Source organism: Myiozetetes cayanensis, unplaced genomic scaffold (genome assembly GCF_022539395.1).
Source record: "Myiozetetes cayanensis isolate MyiCay16 unplaced genomic scaffold, myiCay2020 scf1, whole genome shotgun sequence".
In the NCBI taxonomy this organism is placed as follows: Eukaryota; Metazoa; Chordata; class Aves; order Passeriformes; family Tyrannidae; genus Myiozetetes; species Myiozetetes cayanensis.
The window spans coordinates 130,761,376-130,781,296 of NW_026086604.1; the positions used below are offsets into that span (position 1 = coordinate 130,761,376).

General features: G+C 38.3%; 1 protein-coding gene across 1 annotated transcript in view; it reads right to left on the reverse strand.

Annotated features, from left to right (window-relative positions):
• The window catches only part of CUBN (cubilin), a 143,044-nt gene that overhangs the window by 106,909 nt on the left and 16,214 nt on the right, over nt 1-19,921 (reverse strand). Inside the window, 10 exon segments of the mRNA XM_050324671.1 lie at nt 636-822; nt 8,564-8,694; nt 9,704-9,920; nt 10,167-10,329; nt 10,806-10,984; nt 11,574-11,730; nt 15,757-15,947; nt 16,146-16,308; nt 17,105-17,286; nt 18,570-18,804. Of these exon segments, the coding sequence (XP_050180628.1) occupies nt 636-822; nt 8,564-8,694; nt 9,704-9,920; nt 10,167-10,329; nt 10,806-10,984; nt 11,574-11,730; nt 15,757-15,947; nt 16,146-16,308; nt 17,105-17,286; nt 18,570-18,804 (1,805 nt within the window).

Consider the following 19,921-nt stretch of genomic DNA (forward strand, 5'->3'; position numbering starts at 1 on the left):
CAATTTGGAGACAAAACTGTTGTGGGGTACGGTGTCAAAGACCACGAAGACTCACTTCACTCATCCACTGATGAAGTCACTCCATCATAGAAGGCCACTAGGTAGGTTAAGAATGCCCTTTTAGAAGCCATGCTGGGTGTCTCAATTCATCTTCCTGTCCTCCATGTGCCTTAGCATAGCTTCTAGGAGGATCTGTTCCATGATCTTCCCAGGCACAGGGATGAGGTTGACAGGCCAGTAGTTCCCCAGGTCCCCTTTTCTACCATTTTTAAAAATGAGTACAATATTTCCCCTTTTCCAGTCATCTGGGACTTCACTTGATCTACCATGACTTTTCATATACCATAGAGAATATATCACAAAATAGTCAATAAAACTCTTTGTTTCTGCACTAAGAAAAACAACCAAAATGCAGTGCACTTGCTCTCAGAACTGTAATTCATCAAATGGGAAAGCTGACAAGGGAGCAGGATGGCAGGAGGAAAAAGGTAGCCTTTAAAGTTCTCTGGTAAGTCCTTTCCCACATTAACTGCAGGGGTGTGTAGTTAAAACCAAAGCTTGTGAACACGCCTAAGTGGATTTGGACAATTTACATGGTTATCAGTAATAAGGACAAGAGAAATAATTAGCCTTGCCTGATTTCTACATAATCCTCTGTACAGCGTTTATTGCCTTCCAAGGTAAAGTCGGTGAAGTTCAGCACAATCTGTCTGTTTATTCCCACTGTGATGGTGTATATGCACTCAGTCCGGACAGGGTACTTATTGGGATAGTTTGGAGATGTTAGCACTCCAGTTTCAGAACTGTAGTTGTGTGAGCAAACTTTAAAAAGAAAAGAAACAAGGATTAATTAATTTAACACGTATTCTAAATTAACAGGAAATTTCTATTTTCAGCAGGCAGAGGAGCAAACATCCTGAGCATTATAACTCTTCCAGGACACAACTTACTGCTGAACATCAACATTATAAACTAAAACCAGAATCCAGCTGTTTCATGGGATTTCTTACATTTGAGTTGATTTGTTTGGCTTTTACCAGATCCCTGTGTCTGTAACAAATACGCAACATAAGAGCAGTTTCAGCTGCCTAAGTTGGCTTTGTCCCAAAACCCAGGTAAGCAGAGAAAGGAAACAGAAAGGGATGTTCTGCTGAACAAAAAAGGTAGGATTCCTGAATTTCTGAAAAGCAGTGGTGGTGGAAACTGAATACAGTCTCTAGCTATGAGGAAAAGCTACATTGTTCTCAAACATTCCTCATGATCAAACCTGGCAGACGGAATTTTATATCTAAATTTCTTTTTCCATTTTCTGGGCCAAAAGTGACAATCAGTTGAAAAGCAGTATAATCCTTAGAATCTGAGGACAAAGTAGTTCCACTTAAGGTTCTATACTGAAATCAACTACACTAATATTTTTGTGAGCAATGTAGAAGCACCTTGGTATTATGAGCTGGAAAGAAGAAAAGAGTGTGGACTGATGCTGAGTCAGAACCTAAGCAGTAATTTAAAAGAAGCTGTTTTGAAAGCATGGACATAAGGACTAGGAATAAAAATATTTGCTGTATAATAATACATAAGACTTGTTTTGGAAAGAAGATTTGTTGTCTATCAGTGGATCACAGTCAACAAGCAAAGTTTGTGATCTGGCTGCAAAAAGGGCGAGAAGAAATGTGAGCTGTGTCAGGTGTTTTCAGGCAAAACAGATAATCTTGATGCCAATGAACAAGGTAGTGGTGACATTTCACCTGGAAAAATGTGGATAAACATGGTCACTGATGTTCCAGAAAATCAAATGTGAAGAAGCAAGACAGTGATTGTGGAGATAGCAGGACATTACTAGATTGGTAGGCAAGAGACTCTAGAAGAGCATACCTTGTCTAGCCTAGCAAGTGCAGATAAACATCAGCAAGCATGAAGAAAAATAAAACACATTCTCAGTGACAGTAAAAGCTCTGAAGCTAAAAAATGTCTATGAATATGGATGCACAGAAATTAGGAAAAACTTTCTATCAGGAAGTGAGTTTCTAGAGCAATTATGCAGCCAACATAACAGATGCAGAAGGAAGGAAAAAAGTCCACAGTTTTTTAAGATACAGTTCAATTAATTTAAGAAAGGGTTCACATTATGTAGCTCCATGGGGGGAAAAAAAAACAAAGAGGGGGGCATAAAATTGTAGTCTGTATTTGATGTCCCTGGAGACTCACTCTGGTCTTCCATTCCCCCATTTAAGGTCGTACAGATTGCAACTATAAGAAGTAGATTTCTTATACAGTTCCTATCAAACAGGCAGGTTTAGACTAATCGTAAGTACAACTGAAATAGCAAGAAAAATATTATGATTAACCACACTCATTTAAGCTGGTTGCCACAGATCTCTGAAATCTGTTTTCTAACATATCACAGATGCAGTGTAGTAATACTTATGCTTAACTCTTCAATTGCACAACAATTTGGGGGAAGGGGTGAAGTTGCAGTTCAGGCCTTTTTTTGTCTAAGGTTGGTCATTTCCATGTCTGTTCTCTACCCATTCTATCACTACACTTTCACTTTTAATGGTGGGGGTTTTTTATGGTGGTTTTTTCTGTACTCTTGGTCACCTGAAAGGCCCCTGTTGAAAACATTTTCTGTGGGATAAACCCTCCCAAAGGTAGCTACCAGACTCATGTTCCTAATTCATCACAAGAACAAAGAAACATGACACAGAAACAGGTCGATAATTTTCTGCCATTGGGCTGTACTTTGGTATTGACAAGTCAAAAAGGTTTCATGCACCAGTGTACCTAAAATCACGATCTACTAAAGTCTTTATCTAGAATTTTAGTCATTTGTGTGGTCCATGCTCTAATGTACACATACAATAAACAGGTTAGTCCTGATCACCTTAAAAACCTTGTGCTGCTTTATAAATCCTTATAACACCCTGGCTGTGTTGCCAGTTTCTGTAGTGTTTCATGATATGTAGGGCTTATCATCAAACCCCAGATCCGTAAGTTGTATGATTTCTTGAGAATGCTGCCTGCAGGGTTAGAAATCTGACTTAGAAATGTGACCCGAGTTTTTCCTAACAGAACATTATAGAAAAAGCAATACAAAATTAAAAAGAAAATGTCTGTATATTTATATGGTTACTTATTTTTAACTAATTATTTCCTCCTGATTTTGGAGGGGTAAATCTCTGAGTCGTGCACGCTTAATGATTAGAGCTGTTGGAACACTGCCCTTTCTAATTCACTCAGGGCTGAGACCCTGAATACTAGATTTCAGTCTGTACAACATTAAAACATGTACTAGATCAGCACTACTAATCAGTAATAGTGACTAGTGCTGTAAGGGCCCTTACAGTAAAATTAGCAACACAGAAGCCAAAATGGTTTTATCAGCCCTTCTAATAACAATTTCCACAGAATACTCCAGGTTCCCTCCCTCACTAAAGTTTTCCTTCACAGGAGGAATCCATACAGAACCTCATATCCCAAGTGTGCCATTTTAAACTCGATGCTGTGCACTGCACAACAATATTCTTTATGAGCTAAGGGGGAATAAATGCAGAAGGTAGAAAAGTGACTGCCTTAGAAATGTCAGACTGTCAGACTTCTGGCTACAGAGAAATAAATCCAAGTGTAGATGGTGTGTATGCTGGCTGCTATGGGGATTAAGAAAAGTATAAATGAACCCATGTTTTTTGACAGACAACTCTCTTCTGGTAACTGGATTAATTTATAGTGTTCTACTTTCAGCAGAGAGTTGGCACTCACCTCACTAACAACATTTGGCAGGGGGGTGCTTGTGCAGTAAACAGTTCCTTCAGTGAACACTTAGCAAAGTTAGCAGGAAAAATGTTCTATGACTCCTTTGCCAAAGCTCAGAATGCAGTCTAATACTATATGTGATTATTATATGTCTGGAAAAAAATATTAATTCAGTTTAGTTGGAAGACACTTGTAGCTCATGAGAAACAGAAGGAGGCAATTGTTGAGGACAATCACACATCTTGCTTTGCCAGTGTGTGAGGTTTTGAAAGCTATTCAATCTGCTTTCTGATTTTGGTACTGAATGTGTTTGCTCTTCTGAAAAAAATGCCATAAATGGCAGTAACCCACTGTAATAGCCAACAGAAGAGAAAAATGCCAGCTTTTGTAACACTCACTCATGCAATCATGCATAATGCAGAAAAATATATCCATGGGTTTTGCCATAAAGAGATATTACTCAGTTGCCACAATTTTAATTAATCAAAAATCAAGCTATAGTGTCGTATGTAACATGGGATTTTTCTTTCAATCTCTCCGTACTGAAGGAAAATTGGGATCCCTAACAACTAGGTCTTTATGTAATAATGTTTGTGTTTAGAAAAGAAAGGAAGAAACTATCACATAAAATACATGCCTCTCCAAAGGCAATGGAAAAGCAAATCCACACTCCAGGGCCTTCTGTTACTGCTGCTGACTGATGTGAACAGGCTTACTTTTTACCAAGGAGGCACACAAAGGTCCTTTATAGGGTTTCAGACCCAAACTCCTTTGAAACACTGGGTAGAACTGTTCAAAAACAAAGTCCAACTGTCTTCTGCTGATTTACAAATAAACACACATATTATAGAGTTGCATACACATATATTGGCATATATAGGCAGACTAATACCCTAATCAAACATAACCAAATTACAGTGGCCTAACGAGTGGCCAGGTGCCAGCTAACTGAGCCTTTTTCCTGAGAGTCAGGATGAGCTGAGCAAGTGCCCAAGACACATGTAGAACTTTGGCTTTGTTTTCTGTCTTAGGTCAGCCTCGTTCAACCATATCCTGTACATCTCTGCACACACATATTTGTCAGACATTACTTTCCATTCTTATCTTTGCTTGTTCAGCTGAAGAGCAAAGCCAGGCATTATACTCCAAATAATTACTGGGTTCAGTCACCAAGAATGAAGATCTCAAGTTGTACTCAAATATCAGTGAAGACACACAAATCTATACAATGCTTTTCGAGTGCACTTTTAAGTCCTTGAGTTCACAAATGTTTTTCTCTCTCCCCATCCTTCTCAAACTCTGACTGCTCCAGTCAGTCACTGCAACTAACATAAACCACACATGAAGCTATTTAAAACCAGCTTACCCCTCTTGATAAATAATATCATTCACAGTTCAGGACGATAATGAGGAAAATTATCTTTCACCAAAGCCAGACCAGGAATAAAAAAGTATATTAGGAAAGCAATCTGCTAAAAACCTTGTTAAGGCTCACTTTTCCAAGCAGAAAGAATGGCATTAAGCATCTTTAGAAAATAAAAAAAGTTAGGAAAAAATGAAAAACAAACAAACAAATAAACAAACAAAACCACTGCCAAAGTCCCAATTCGAAGTAAAACAAATGAATTCCCAGTTATTTGTGAAGAAGTTGAGGACATAAAAAAACATACACTGATTTCAGTGCTATTCCTATTGGAAAATTATGGCCTGGTTCTATCAGGACCCTGAGCAAAAGTTCCAGGAAAGACTGAGCCCTTTCAAAAATTTTTTCAGTAATTTTACATGGGTTCTTTGTGATGTGGTCAGCCACAACATGCAGAAGAAAACCCTAAGATCTATCATAACATCTTCATGGCTGTTGTGACACTCATTTATCTGGTAGTTGAGATCTGGACTCTTGGAAATAAAAACATTACCTTGCCTTCCATCTGACTTTCCCCTTTCCAAGACAGAAAGATGACCAAGAATTAATCATCCAAGGTACATTTAATTTAAGTGGGTAATACACATTTTAAACAATTGAGTATCAAGTGGGCATGTCTGACTGAAGGATTTTCATCTTTATTGCTGCCATATGAGCTATTCACAGCTACTAGCTGGCAGACTGCTAAAACAATTGTTTGCACTTTATGGTCCATGGCCATGGCTGTATCTCATGGTGTTCAAATATTTTGACAGGAAATATAGCTTGGCCATTCTTTTCAGGCTACTTTTCAAGTAATTAATATATCACAGACAAACCATACTAATTGGTTGCCAAAATGCATGGCAAAGAAAATTAGTTTTGTTTTACATAAAAGAAATTTCACCCCTATTTATCTTTTTTTTTTTTTTTTTTTAACTCCTATTTATTTGGGAGAAGGGAGAAGGATAAACTTGTCCATGTTCTTAATAGCTCATTCTCTAAAATAACTCCAGGCAAAAGACTATTGAAATGTGTAATATGAACCAGAACATCTTTGACAAGTTCTGATATTGGTTACACTCTAGCTGGCTAAGAAAACATAACTTAAAATATGAAGGATTCTTATTGCACAAGAAACATTATTAGAACCATGTTTTCCTCAGCAGAAAAAAATGAAAATAGGCAGCAGATGTAAAAAAAAATCATAGTTTTGGTAAATCTCTCAGATATGATTATGTTCAGTAATTTGCTACCTTAGTGTAACTGGATATACATGACATGAATATCAGGCCTAAACATGTCACAGTGGGAAAACTAAACTTGATATTATTGAAGGGAAGTTGCTTCTCAGAGCAAAGTCCACATACACACATGTGGTAGCCTTCTCTCAGGCCACAGAAACTGTAAAACACTTTATTCTTAATTTAAAAAATAATTTTAGCAGTCTGGTGTATATGAAAACATTACAGTAATGCTATGCTTGTTCTGAGAACTAGAGAAACAAATCTGTGTAAAGAAAACATGATAGTTTCAACCTCTCCGTTTCAATACCCATCTCCTGCTTTGCCATATTTATACAAACCATAGTGGTTGAAATCACAAAGCATTTATTCTAGAGATTCTCATTCTAGGTCAGAGTGAGAATAAACTGAGAGTTAGCCCAGTTCAGCTGAAGAAAAGTAGAGATATCTGTGTTCAGGATGGGAAAAGAAGTCATATGTTTTGTATAGAGTTAGGATTCAGATATTACATAGTGCTAATTTCATACAAACATATTATATAATTTGTAGTCCTTTAGAAGCACTGAAGAGAAAGAAGACATGCATTTTTAAGCCACAGTTTGAAATCCATTCCATAGTAACCAGAGGTAAAGTAAAAGGAAAAAATACGAGCAACAATCATATTTACAGAAGTTACAGTTGGCAGGTGCAAACACATGTTTATAACAGATTTTATAAGGATGATAATTTCACAACTTCTCATTAGTAAGAACTTGGATTTTAAACTGCAGTTTTCTTGGAAAGATTTTTAGAAGTAGAATTTGGGTTTTTTGCCTTTTTTTTCCTAGCAAATAGAAATTTCCCTTTTGAAACAGTTCTCATTAAATCTTAATTGTTTGTACTGTCTTTTTGGTTTTCATGACAGATAACTCAAATACAAATGAAGGCAGATAAGAAAATTAATTATTTGGATTTGTAAGTTATCTGATAGTGAATAAAACACCAATGGCAAAATCTGTACTGGTCTGGCCTACACACAGATTAAAAGATGAAATAATAGCCAAAATTTCCAAGCTGTCACCAAGAAAGCAGTTATTTTGAAAATGTAGAAATTGGAAATTTTGTTGATTTTAAACAGGTTGAATAAATTCAGGATTAGGAAAAACAAAATTATTGAAATAGGAGCAAACAGTGAGCAGCCACTGGTAATTTATGACTGCATGGATGAGTACTATGAATTTCTGGTGTTCACCTAATTAATCACTCATATTCTGCACTCACACATGCAAACCATATAGAAACTGGTTGATGATAGATACATGAACATCCTAGCTAAAAATGTATTCTCATTTTTACTTTTTTTCCCTTGTCCCACTCTGCCTCTTTGGTGATTTAATTATGCTAGGCAGAACCTGCCCCTCCATTCCCCACAGCATTATGACATCCAGTCATTTCTTGAACACCTCCAAGAATGGTGACTCCACCAACCCCCCAGGCAGTCCATTCCAATGTTTAACCACCCTCTCTGTGAAGAAATTCCTCCTGTTCTCCAAAAGAGAAGAGAACTAAGAGAATGAACAGTCATTCTTTGTTTACCACACTGATGTATGTCTTGGTCCCTTAGAAGAAGATACTTAAAGAAGATAATTAAGGCATAACAGGACACTTGAAGTCTTGTGGGGACAGAAATGCTGCACTCTGTTGTAATGAAAAAACCCACTTGTGCTTTCAGGTTATTTTGCTGCTTTATCAGATTTTATTCTATATGGCCTTTCTCTAACCATCCTCAGTATTGAACCTTATAGGGACTAAATTAATTTTTTATGGTACCCGAGAGTCTCCCATTCAAGTGAGTTGTCCATCATCACTATGTTTCCTAGATCGCACATACTCAGCTTAGAGTGGACAAAGCAAATTCAGAAAATACTTTTCCTAAATAATTCATGCAGTTCTGCCATGTCAGCTTTTACTGACATTTAAAGAAAGCAGCAGTGTTGCTTACAGAAATTGCTTTCTGCTTTCCCAGGGAGGAAGCTTTTGAATAAAGCAGGATGAATAAGAAGGGGTAGAAAAGGCACCAGGCAGTCTTCAGTTAACACAGAAAATAAAGTTTCTGTTTCTTGTAGTGGTTATTTATGGTGACGGCTGAATACATTTAATTTGCATAATGAACAGACTGACATATTACCTTTTGATGCATTCAGGGAGATATAATTAGCTGAGAAGCCCTCAGATGCAATTCTGTGATTTGTCACAAAGTACAGCATCATCATGTTGCCACCACTAGTGAGAGATGGGGGCACTGATCTTCCACAGTACCTGCAGCAAAAAGATACCCCAAATGAATGGCAATACTTTATAAAGCATCTGTGTTTCTGGAAGAGGATTCAGCTTTCCTGAGAAGTTTGAACAGCTACACATACATAGTTCTCTCTTTTGAGTGCTACAGATCCCAACTATATATCCTCTATCACGGGACTAAATAGCACACTACATGTATAAGGGTACAGATCTAAGGTGTTGCAAAGTCAGAGAAGAAACTGTTCATCAAGTTGTCAAATTCTTATTGGAATTAGACTATGCTGCAGCTACAATATACTTTATTCTTTGTAGGAGTCAGAGTGGCTGGCCAAACACTAAGGTTGCAAAATGCTCACCATTATGAGAGCAATTTGTTCCTTATTTTCCAAAATACTGCCATGTCAGCCAACTATTATACGGTTTGTAGCTTCAGCTGGATACTGCTCCTAAGTAATTCAGATGTTCTTGAATTTGAGGGCAACAAGAAAACCCTGTGTATACACCAATTGGAGAAGAGGAATAAAAGAAAAGATTCTTCCTTAAGATAAAATCACAAATTCAGGAGAAAATGAAAACTAAACCCTACAAAATGCAGATTTTTGTTTAGTTTTTGCCAAGATCCAAATGCACAGTATTTTAAGTAATCTTTCTTTCACTTCTTCAAGTGTTTAAAATCATGCCATTTCTAAGCACAGATATATTATGTTTTTGAACTTATTTCCCATAAATAAAGATGTTAATGGAGCTGGAAAATGCCAGCTATTGAAACTTGTCCTTAATAAAGCTATCCTTTTGACACAACTTAGTTTCTTCTCGTATAATATTTCTTAAAAGTGCTTCTCGTTCCATGGTCAAAGAAAGCAAAACCACTTTTACTATCCTAGAAGAGAAATTGCTTCTATTGTTTTTGTAATTAAGAGAAAATAATTTATACACAAAACCTGAGAAAGCAAATGGGATGTCAAGATCTACAGATCAGTGCTCACTCCAAAGTGATTCAGGTCTGTAGGCTAATGGACATATTCACCTTCCCAATTTTTGTGCAGTGCTGTTGTCATATATGTCAAGATAATCCTTTCTGCAATCATAATCAAACTCCAAGTTAAATGAAGTAAATGTCAGGCGGATAAGGTAGCCGGGTTGAGTGTTGATAATCCAGGTACAGTTAATACCATGTGGGTAGATATCTGGATGACCAGGACTTGTAATGGTTCCTGATGGTCCAGTGAGAGTCTCTCCACATGCTGTAGAGATTTAAAACATCAGGTTAAATGATATATTTATAAAAAAAGTTAGGCACTTACAAAATTAGTCACTTTTCTTCTGAAATTTCATACTCTTTTTTCCCTTGATCCATACTACAAAGTAAGTGATTCAGAATTTATATCCCATTGCAACATCAAAAAACTTGATGTCCAACTGTTTTCAGTCCACAGGAAAATTTGGCAAGTCCCAATGTTCTACATAGAGAACAACAAAACAAGCCTTACCTGTATCTAATGGCCAATACTCAGCTCTGAATCCAAGGTTGGTAAGAGAGGAAGCTCTGAATTTGATATAGAGATTGTTCCCTGTGGATTGCACTGTAGATGGTACAGTTGTACCACAGTATTTCTCCAAAACAGGAGAGTCTCCATTGTTGCCATCTCTGACCTGAAAAAAAGTGTATTCAAAATATCCCTTAGAAATTTCTATTATATTCAAGTATTAAGCACAAATTAATTCATTAGAACTCCATAAGAGATTCTTAGTAAGTCAACCCCACCCTTTCTTCAATGTGTTTTCTAGTACAGGCACATACAATGCAACCTTTTGCCCATCAAGAGAGGTATGTCAGACTGGAGAAAAAGAGATCTTACACCCTCAACAGTAACTGGCACATAAACCTCCCAAACCAGGCCTATCTGTTTAAACACACATAATACTTGTCTCTGATTATCAATATGGTCATAATATCTTTGGAGAACCAAGAAAAGCTTTGGGATTCCACCATGAAGCTGGAAAAGGTTTTGTGACTGCTGTAAGGAGTGCTTGCTTGTCAAGCAGTTCTGCTTTGGTAGAGACGAGTATGAGAAGGAACACACAGATTATGTATCTGCTATTCACAGTATATGCATATAATTCTTTACCTCAACGTAGTCTGAGTCACAAGTGGTTGCATTTCGAATGTCAAAGTCGATAAAGTTAAGAATCACTACTTGACCAGCTGGCTGGGAGATGATCCACTCACAGGTCTTTGGGTGAGGAGGAATCCTGGGGTAGGAAGGTGAATGGATTGTGCCTGCTCCAGACAAGGAACCTCCACAGACTGCCAAGAGATACCAGCCATCAGTACTTGTGATGAATGGTTTCAGGAGATGTATCATGTGATGTCTATCAAATATTACTATGAAATGAGAAAAAAACCTGCCCTAAAACCCTATTTTCTTACAGTAGCTACTACAGATCACCTAAGTACTATAAGTACACATTTAACAGAACATATTACTATAGGTATAGCATAAACATGCATATACAGAAGACACTAAATGTGTCCATGAAAACTAACATATTTGACTCATTTGTTTCACAGACACAGATAGGTTTGTTGGGGATTAAGAAGTAAAAGACATGAAAAATGAAAGTAGAAAGGGTTAGGCAGAGTTGTAGCTACATCATCTTCGGTATATTAGCACTAAGCAATTCATCATTAACAGAAGCAATGAGGGGCCCACTTTCAAGCATGCTAGGACTGTCTGCAACAGACCTACTGCAGATGGTATCTTAAATGAATAAATCGACTCTGTTTTTTTTTACTTCCTTTCTTTTGAAGTTTATCTTAAACCTATTATATGAATAACATAGCACGGAAATTACTGAAATGTCCAAATTACAGATCAGTTCACTGTGAATCTTACCAACTTGATAAATGGCTCTGAAGCTAGCTCTTTGCACAGAAGCATCAGACTTGAATTTGATCCAGAGACTGTTGCTGGTAGAAGTGATTGGAGACATGAGTGTACTATGACAGAATTTGCTAATAAGAGAAGATGTCTCACTGTCACCATCTCGAACCTAGTCATGGAAAAGAAAAAAGAAAAATGTTAGCTAATACCAGCATTGGGATCTGATATCCAGATAAAATTATAATCTCACAAGAGCTGCTAAAAAACAAAAGGAGTAACTTTTTCATGTATTTATAAGAGCGGCAAAGAGCCATCACAGTAATTGGCACAAGGACAGGACTCAGGAGAGCTCAAAGGAAGGACTGGATGCTGCTGTCACAGGGTATTAGGATGAAACAGATCTTCTCTGTGAACCACAGTTTTAGAACTATTTGGGCCTATGTTTTCAAAAGTGACATCTTTAGTATGAAAGAGACAGGTAAGGTGCTCACCAATGATAGCTATGAAATTTTTGCCAGCACTAAAATCTGCTGGAGAATAAAATGGTATCTGTGATTTTCTTGCTCTGGCAATGAAGTTTCTAGTGATTTTTGATGGCATTTCTCCAGAAAAAGCATCTGTTCCATCACACCCATACCTCAATGCAGGCAGACAGGTCATGAACAGGAGATGTAACTCTAAGTCCCTAAAGCAGTAAAGAGATACAATGATGTCTTTCCATTACTTTATCTGAAAGGTTCAATGCATGATAATGACAATGAAGTTGTATCAGGAATCCAACTTTTGCCTTCTGCACTGCCACTCTACTGACCTGAATTAATTTGCTAATCATAGGAGAAATGTATCTTACATGTTTTCCCCAAAGTTGAATATAAATCCTGATTATCAAGGGGACTAGAAGGAAAAGAGGTGTTTGTACCTCAGAACTTCAGACCCTGAATCCATAGTCCATTAATCCATAAGTACAAACAGGGGACCAGGCAGAGCACCGGTATATCTCTGAGGTGGCCTGTCTCATTCCAAGAGGGCAGCCAACAAGATAAGGTTCAAAAGACAGGTCCTCTGTGCTTTGCCCAAGCAACAAATGCAATTTTTCTCCCAAAGATTCTCCAGTAAACAAAACAGCTCTTTTCTCCTACAATAGTGGGGGCAGCTCATGTAGATGTAACTGCTTGTAAATGCATCCATATGCTGTCAATCCAAAAAAACCATTCCAGTGAAATCATTGGCAAAGTAGGAACACTCAGTTTTCAGATAGCCTCTAATCATCAGTTCTTTCTTCCTCAGTTGTATTCATCCATGGGCTGGGAGAGAAGGCAAGGAACACTTGTTGGTGTCCTGGTGAGCAGGCAGGGGTTGGCCCGCTTGCCCAGCTTTGGCAGTCTCAAGCTGGTGAGAGCGTTTTCTGATTAATGGATATTTTTAATTTCTCTGGAATTTGACTTTAAGATGACAGAATTATTCTGGATTTACTGCAGAGCAGCTAAGATCAGAATTTGTGCTGGAATATTTAAAAAATCTTTGGACAGCAGTGAAAGCTTCCAGAACTATAATTCACAGGAGTTTACATATTTTTCTCGAGCTGATTTTCCTTACATTTTTGGTTTATATAGCCCAGTGAGTAGTGATAAAAATAACAGGTTCTCTAAACCATGTGAGTAATGTCTCCTATTGCCACTTAGAAGGATGGTATGGAAAAGGAGCAGTCTTGGCTAACACTTTACCTCTGCAACACCATGACACAGCCTTTCCTAAATAAGTTTTACTGTCTCTATTTTCTTATTGCAGATGTCTGGTCCCAGCCTGTTCCTTCCTTAGTAAGACACTAAACATCCCTCCTTGAGCAAGTGCCTGTGAGCTGTCCTATGAAAACTCTGCAGGTTTCCCGGTTTCACCAGAGATGGGAACAATCTGCACCTTTTCAATGTGACAAAAGAATTGCTGGAGAGTGACTTACAAACTAACTTAAACCAGTAAAAGCTATCTAGCTTCCCAGCTATAAAACCCTTCACTCCTTTCACTATAAAACCCAGTGAGAGACAACTTTACAAAAGCATATGTGAAAAATCAGGCCTTGATAACAGAGCATTGTACTTTGGTTGTACTGACTGTCCCAGACAGAAAATGTTGGTCCTGTTTCTCTGCTCTGGGCTGAGCTGCCGAGTAAGAAGGCAGGAAGAAGAGGAGGGCAGAAGAACAGGGAAACTGAACAGTTTGTGGCTGATCAGCAAACAGCGAGGTAAATGCCTTGCTGAACTAATACAAACCGATGGCGTTCAACAGAAATGGTTTTGTTTCTCTGGCTGCTGTGAATTTAGCTGCTGTTCTGCCAGCAATTAGGCAAGAGGAGTACCAGGCCAAACAAACAAAAGCTGTCTGTTTTCATTAAATACACTTCCCCTCTCATTTCAGAAACTAATTACACTTCATTCCAACCAAGGTCTTTGAATTAGAGGAGGAGGGAAGGGAACGATGTCAGCACAATAACATCTTTTAAAAATAGACTAACAGCATGGAGCTCGCAGAGGCCTGTTCCTCACTGGTCAAGAGGAGATTAAACGCAAAACCAAACCTGCAATGGACCACATGGCCAGCAGCACTGGATCCTTCGCTTGGCTAGGGCCACAGGGATGGCTCCTGCCTGCTCCAGCTGCAGCAGCACCTTCACTGATCAGTGTCTGTGCCCAGTATTTTTTTACTTCTGTTAACCTTTGCATGGCACAGCCACAGTTTGTACACAGACAGCGGTACCCAGCACTCATCCCATGTGGGATGTGGTATTTGTGACTCTATGTAGACACACAGGCTGAGCACAACAGCAGATACCTTGAGACATGGCAAGTCAGAGTGCAGTGCAGAGGAGAACAGGGACAGGGTGACAGAAGAGGCAGAGGTCACCAACATACAGAGCTTGTCAGGCCCTGAGGGCACCACCATGACTCCCCTAGGCCAGCCTTACCCACAGCCCAGGACCCCATGGCAGTCCCCAAAGGCTGCCAGTCCCTGCCCCAGTGAACCCACAGCTGGGCCAGTCTCTGGCTCCCCACAACCCTGCTCTGTCCAGCCACGGGCTCTGCTGAGCCAGGCTCCCCTGAGCGCCCATGTCCTGGTCTGGCCTCAGTCCATCCCCATTCCCTGGGAGATGCCCAAGGCCCAGGGCTGCCCTGTTCCCTGGCCAGGGTTGTGGGATGGCCTGGCTCTGCCCCTGGGAGGAGCCCCCCAGCCCCCAGGATATGCCAGCCAGTGCAGCACCATGTCAGACCTTCCCCATGGGCAACCTGGGGGATGCAGATCTGGAGCTCGGCAAAACTTTGTTTAGGGATAACAAAGAAAATGAAGAATTGATATCTCCAATACTTAAAAGGCACCCTATAGTTGTAAAACTGTATGTAATATGAAGCTGTAGACCATTGAAAAGAGAGATAGGAGGAAAAGCAAACATAAAAGCCACCTCAAGTGGATTTCAGTTAGTATTGACATTGCTACTGTATTGTTATTACATTTTCATATAGAAACATTCTAACTATACTATTTTTTAAATAAAAATTAGATTTAGACTAATAAGAATTCTCGACTTAGACTTGTAAGATTTCAGTTATAGCAACACTAAACTATTGGCTTTACATATGTATATAGAATCATTTAGGTTGGAAAAGACCTCTAAATCATTGAGTCCAGCCATCATAAACCCATGACTGTCAAGCCCACCACTAAACCATTTCCCTAAGTGCTACATCTACACATCTTTCTAAATGCTTCCAGGAATGGTGACTCAACCACTTCCTTGGATATGGACATATGTACATGTATGTACAAACAAAAACTTCTATGGTGTGCTTCCTTGCAGTGTCAGAACAAGGTCTTCCACGTAACATCATGACTCCCTGAAATGTTGCACAGTAGCTATGGTATTAATTCTATTTTTCTTGCATTTGACATGCAGGTACCCTAATAACATACAACTGATTAAGAATTAGTGTTAAGTAGACAGATTTTCTTGTTCTCTTATCTTTGCTTCACTCCAAATACAAAGTCATGCTCTTTTAACCCCTGTGACTTTTGCATCCTAATAGATGTGCATACTTAGTCCTTTGATTAACACCTATTTCTGCAGTAGCCTTTGGGATGGAAGTTATGTGTGATTTTGTACACACATGTAATCAACGCTTCATATCAACTGATTAAGGGAAATCACCTCTATATAATTTGCTGAACAACCAGTATGACTCTCCAGCTCCATATGGGTGAAGTTAAGGAATATTTTTTCATCCTCTGGCTGTCGGATAATGTAGATACATTGTCGGCTGCTGATATACGGGTTAGGCCAGAAAGGGGATGTGATAACCCCTTCACTCTCTGTGTAATTTCCTCCACAACTTGGATCTGCTATATTAAGAGAAAAAATAACCAATTGAGATATTCACAAGTACAGTAACTGCTTTTCAGGCTGCTTCTGTCCAACAGCTGCAAATCAAAGAGAATTACTATACTATTAGAGAGCAAGTGTTTTTACATCCATTCATGTGTTCTTGGCTCTATCTTGAGAATGTCACAGACCAACCTTCAGTGCTGAATTTTACTTACCAGGAGATGTTGTGTAGAGAATGTGGAAGCCTTTATCAGTAACTGAGTCATCAGAATGAAAGTGAATCCATGCATAGGGACCAGTGGTTTTGAGTGGGGGTGGAGATTCAGTGCTACAGTATTTACCAAGGACAGGGTCTTGAGAAAGAAGACCATCTCGAATCTAGACGGAATGACAGATCAGCATTTAGGATTATTAGATGTGTGCCAGCTGTGAACAGTATCAACACTCCTCAAGTTATCTTGGAGGCCCCAGGAGATACTGTAGATAGTGGGTGGAGGGAAAGCTCACAGGAAGTTTCCTCCAAACACACAGGAACCAGCAAACAGAACCATCAGCATGGCTGTGATAATGCTCCTAGGAGTTATCAAGGGTTTTGTGAAAGGGAAATAAAGTATCAGGATATCTACTCTTGAACTGTTTTCTTGAAATCATGCTCTGCATTGAATAGAACTTGCTGTTCCAAAACAGCTTCTCATTTCCATGAATAGGTACTGATGAATTCTGTGAACATTACATCACACTTGATAAAAAGCCGTAAGCTCACACATCAAGTCATGGACTATACTGTGATATTGACCTATTTAACTTAGATCACTTTCTTGATTAGTTTCCCTTAGGCTGACGAATTCTCTGGGGGTTGACATTTGACAATGAGATTGGAGACTGAACTTTGTAAGAAAGAGAAATCTTCCCACCAGGTAATTGGCCTGAATCCCATCCTTTCCACTCACAAGACTTCACTGACTTCAGTGGAGGAGGATTTCCACCCCTTTCTGTTATAGTGCCTGTATCTGATTGTGCATGGATGTCTGGAATATGTAAATACAAATGAGCATTTCAACACAGGATTAAATTTTCACACAGTCCCCTTCTGTACATACAGAAAGTTTTGAAATAGCTTGTTTTGCAATAACATAAACATGAAATGTTATCATAATTCAGGATTACGCTTTACCTCTAAATGGTCATAACTGCAGTTTTCATGGTGTTCTAGGCTCAGTGTGCCAAAAGCGAATGTGATGAGGAGACCAGGACTGGTTGAGATGGTCCAGACACAATCTCTGTTTACAGGATAGTTACCAGGATATCCTGGAGAGCTTATCGAGCCATAAGTACCTGTCAGCTCACCACCACATTCTAACAGAAAGAGACACGGAAGAACAGTCTTTAACACTATGTGTCAGGTCAGAAGATGAATTGCCCCATAGTGTCAAAACCAGATACCACGTTAGGGTCTAGAATAAATTAAAAAAAAAAAAAGATCAAGCCAAACAAACCCTTAAGTTATTTCTTTCTTTAAGTTTTACAATTAATTCTGCAACTCAAATTTAAAAGCAGAACTCCAAATATTTCCTGATTTGTACAGTAAAAGAGAGATTCTTTCCCAGTTATGATGAAAATATCTTTCAGAGAATCATTAAAAGCATAGAGTTTGGGTTGGATTTAGAAAATTGATCAGAATTTCTACACATTGTAAATAGTCTCAATACCTGTAATAAAAAAACATCCATCTCAGTGCATCAGTTGGGAATGGGAGGGGTAACTTGTGTGTTATACCTAAAGAACAGTTAGTTGAATCACACCTATACCACTCTCCTTTTTAAATTTCTTGTGGGTGTTATTTTTTTCCCCAAAAGATCTGCTTTCACTGTTAAGTACCCAAATTCGATAATTAATAATTATCTATCTAATAATGACAATTAAAGGGAAAAGAAAAGGAAAACATCAAAAATCACATTAAAAGTATTTCAATAAATATTTCTAGAAATAAGACAACTGTTACTCCCCTGAATTTTCTGTACATTTGTACTCTATGGTTCTTTCAAGCCATAACCCAATGCACTATTTTGTTTCTTAATAATACACATGTTACATTAGGTGATGTAACATTAGGTGATTTAGAGTTTATTTCTGGAAATGAACTGCCATACCACCTGGAGGAATCAGGCAGAATTCAGGCAGAAACCACAGCAAATCATACCAGAAAGTTCATATATTCTTTAAAATCAAATTCTTAGTAATCTCTCATTCTTGGAAAGTATGTTTCAAACTCTTTAGCCTGTTACAAATTTTTAGTGGCAAAAAACATTAGTTTGCTTGCTCAGAGTACTAGATACTTCTGTGAGAAAAGAGAACTGATCAGATGAATTGGCATCTCCAGGAACACATACTTTTTGGGGGATTCCTCACAGGAGGCGTAAAACAACCTTAAAAAAACCAGCAGAAAGCCATTCATGCAGAGGCCTAGAGTCGGACTTTGAATATTTTGAAGTGGCATATATATGTCTACATTTCAGCCTCACTCACTAGTAAAATATTATCCTTCTGTTCCTATTGTTTCCTGATCAAAGGATATAAGGCATTGATTTTGCTCCAAAGCCATGAAGATGCTGAATTACTTGATGTTTCATCAAACTTACCAGGATCCTGAGATTCCCAATGAACAGTAAAACCTCCAGACGTAAAGGCGTGGTCTGAGTAGAACCAAAAATACAGAGAGTTGTGGGAACTGAAAAGCTCCTCAGGAGCTGAGGAGCCACAGTATTTTCCCAGCATGTGCCCTGATGCTGAAGGCCCATCATGGATTTGAAGGAAGTCAGAGCTACAATCATTGCTTGCCTCCAGTTGGAAGAACGGGAAAGTAATACGCAGAATCTAATAGAAGAAAAGAAGAAATGTCTTTTTCTTCTATCTGCTGAGGCACTGTTTGTGCAGAAACTGTATAGAGCAGACATATGTGTTCATGCATCTGTGAGAATCTGTGAGCTTTAGAGCCATTATGCCATTTACTGAAATGTTCCAGAACAGAAGAAGATATTAAAGAATCTTATGTGTCAAAAGGAAAGAGAAAAGATAAATAGACAGAGAGAGAGAGAGAGAGAGAGAAGAATTTAGACAGTGAAGTTTTCTAGAAAGAACATTATTTCTATAAACTAATTATTGAGACCATTTTTCTGTGTGTGTTATATGTGTGAAATATACATATGTATGAGTATATTCAAGCCATGTGAAAGGCTTGAAATACTGCATAAAATATTTAGTCCAGGTTTCCCATGGCAGTTTGTCATCAGATAATTAGCATTTCTCATCCTTGCTATGGTTGAAAGTATTGTAACGGGAGTTAAAAGATCAAATGATCTTGTTTTGCACATATAAAATCAGGGTCTCATAAGCCTACTCTGGATACTTAGTGACATGCACAGCTTTAAGTTTGTTCAGATTCTTCACTCTTCATTGCTTTAATATCCTCTGTGGAAGACAGTAGTGGCTCCCAGGCTTAAAGATGATAACATGTACACATATATATATGTGTGTGTACATATATATATATATATATATTAAAAAAACCCTGTATAAACAGCTAGCAAGCACTGATTTACAAAATTACTTCATTCATTCCATAAAATGCCAAAAATAGATTAAATATTTAGATCCCAAGCAAGAAGTTTCATGCTAACTATTTTGTAGTTGCTATTTATAACATAGGTGGAATTGTTAGCTGCAGATCAGAATCAGAATGTACATTTGAGTGCAACATTTAAAAACTAATCCTTAAAAAAAATCAAATGCTGTTACTACACAAAGTGTTGACAATATGAATTCAGCATTCTACAGCTCTGGAAAATCAGAAACATCTGAAAATCAGAAGCATTAAATTGTTCTGGGGTCATTTAGTTCAGGGACCAACTGTGGAGCCCATCAGAGCACAGCTTTTCTCATGTAGCTATTCACAGATCCCACTCTAAAGCAATGCAGAACAGGTCCCTGCTGT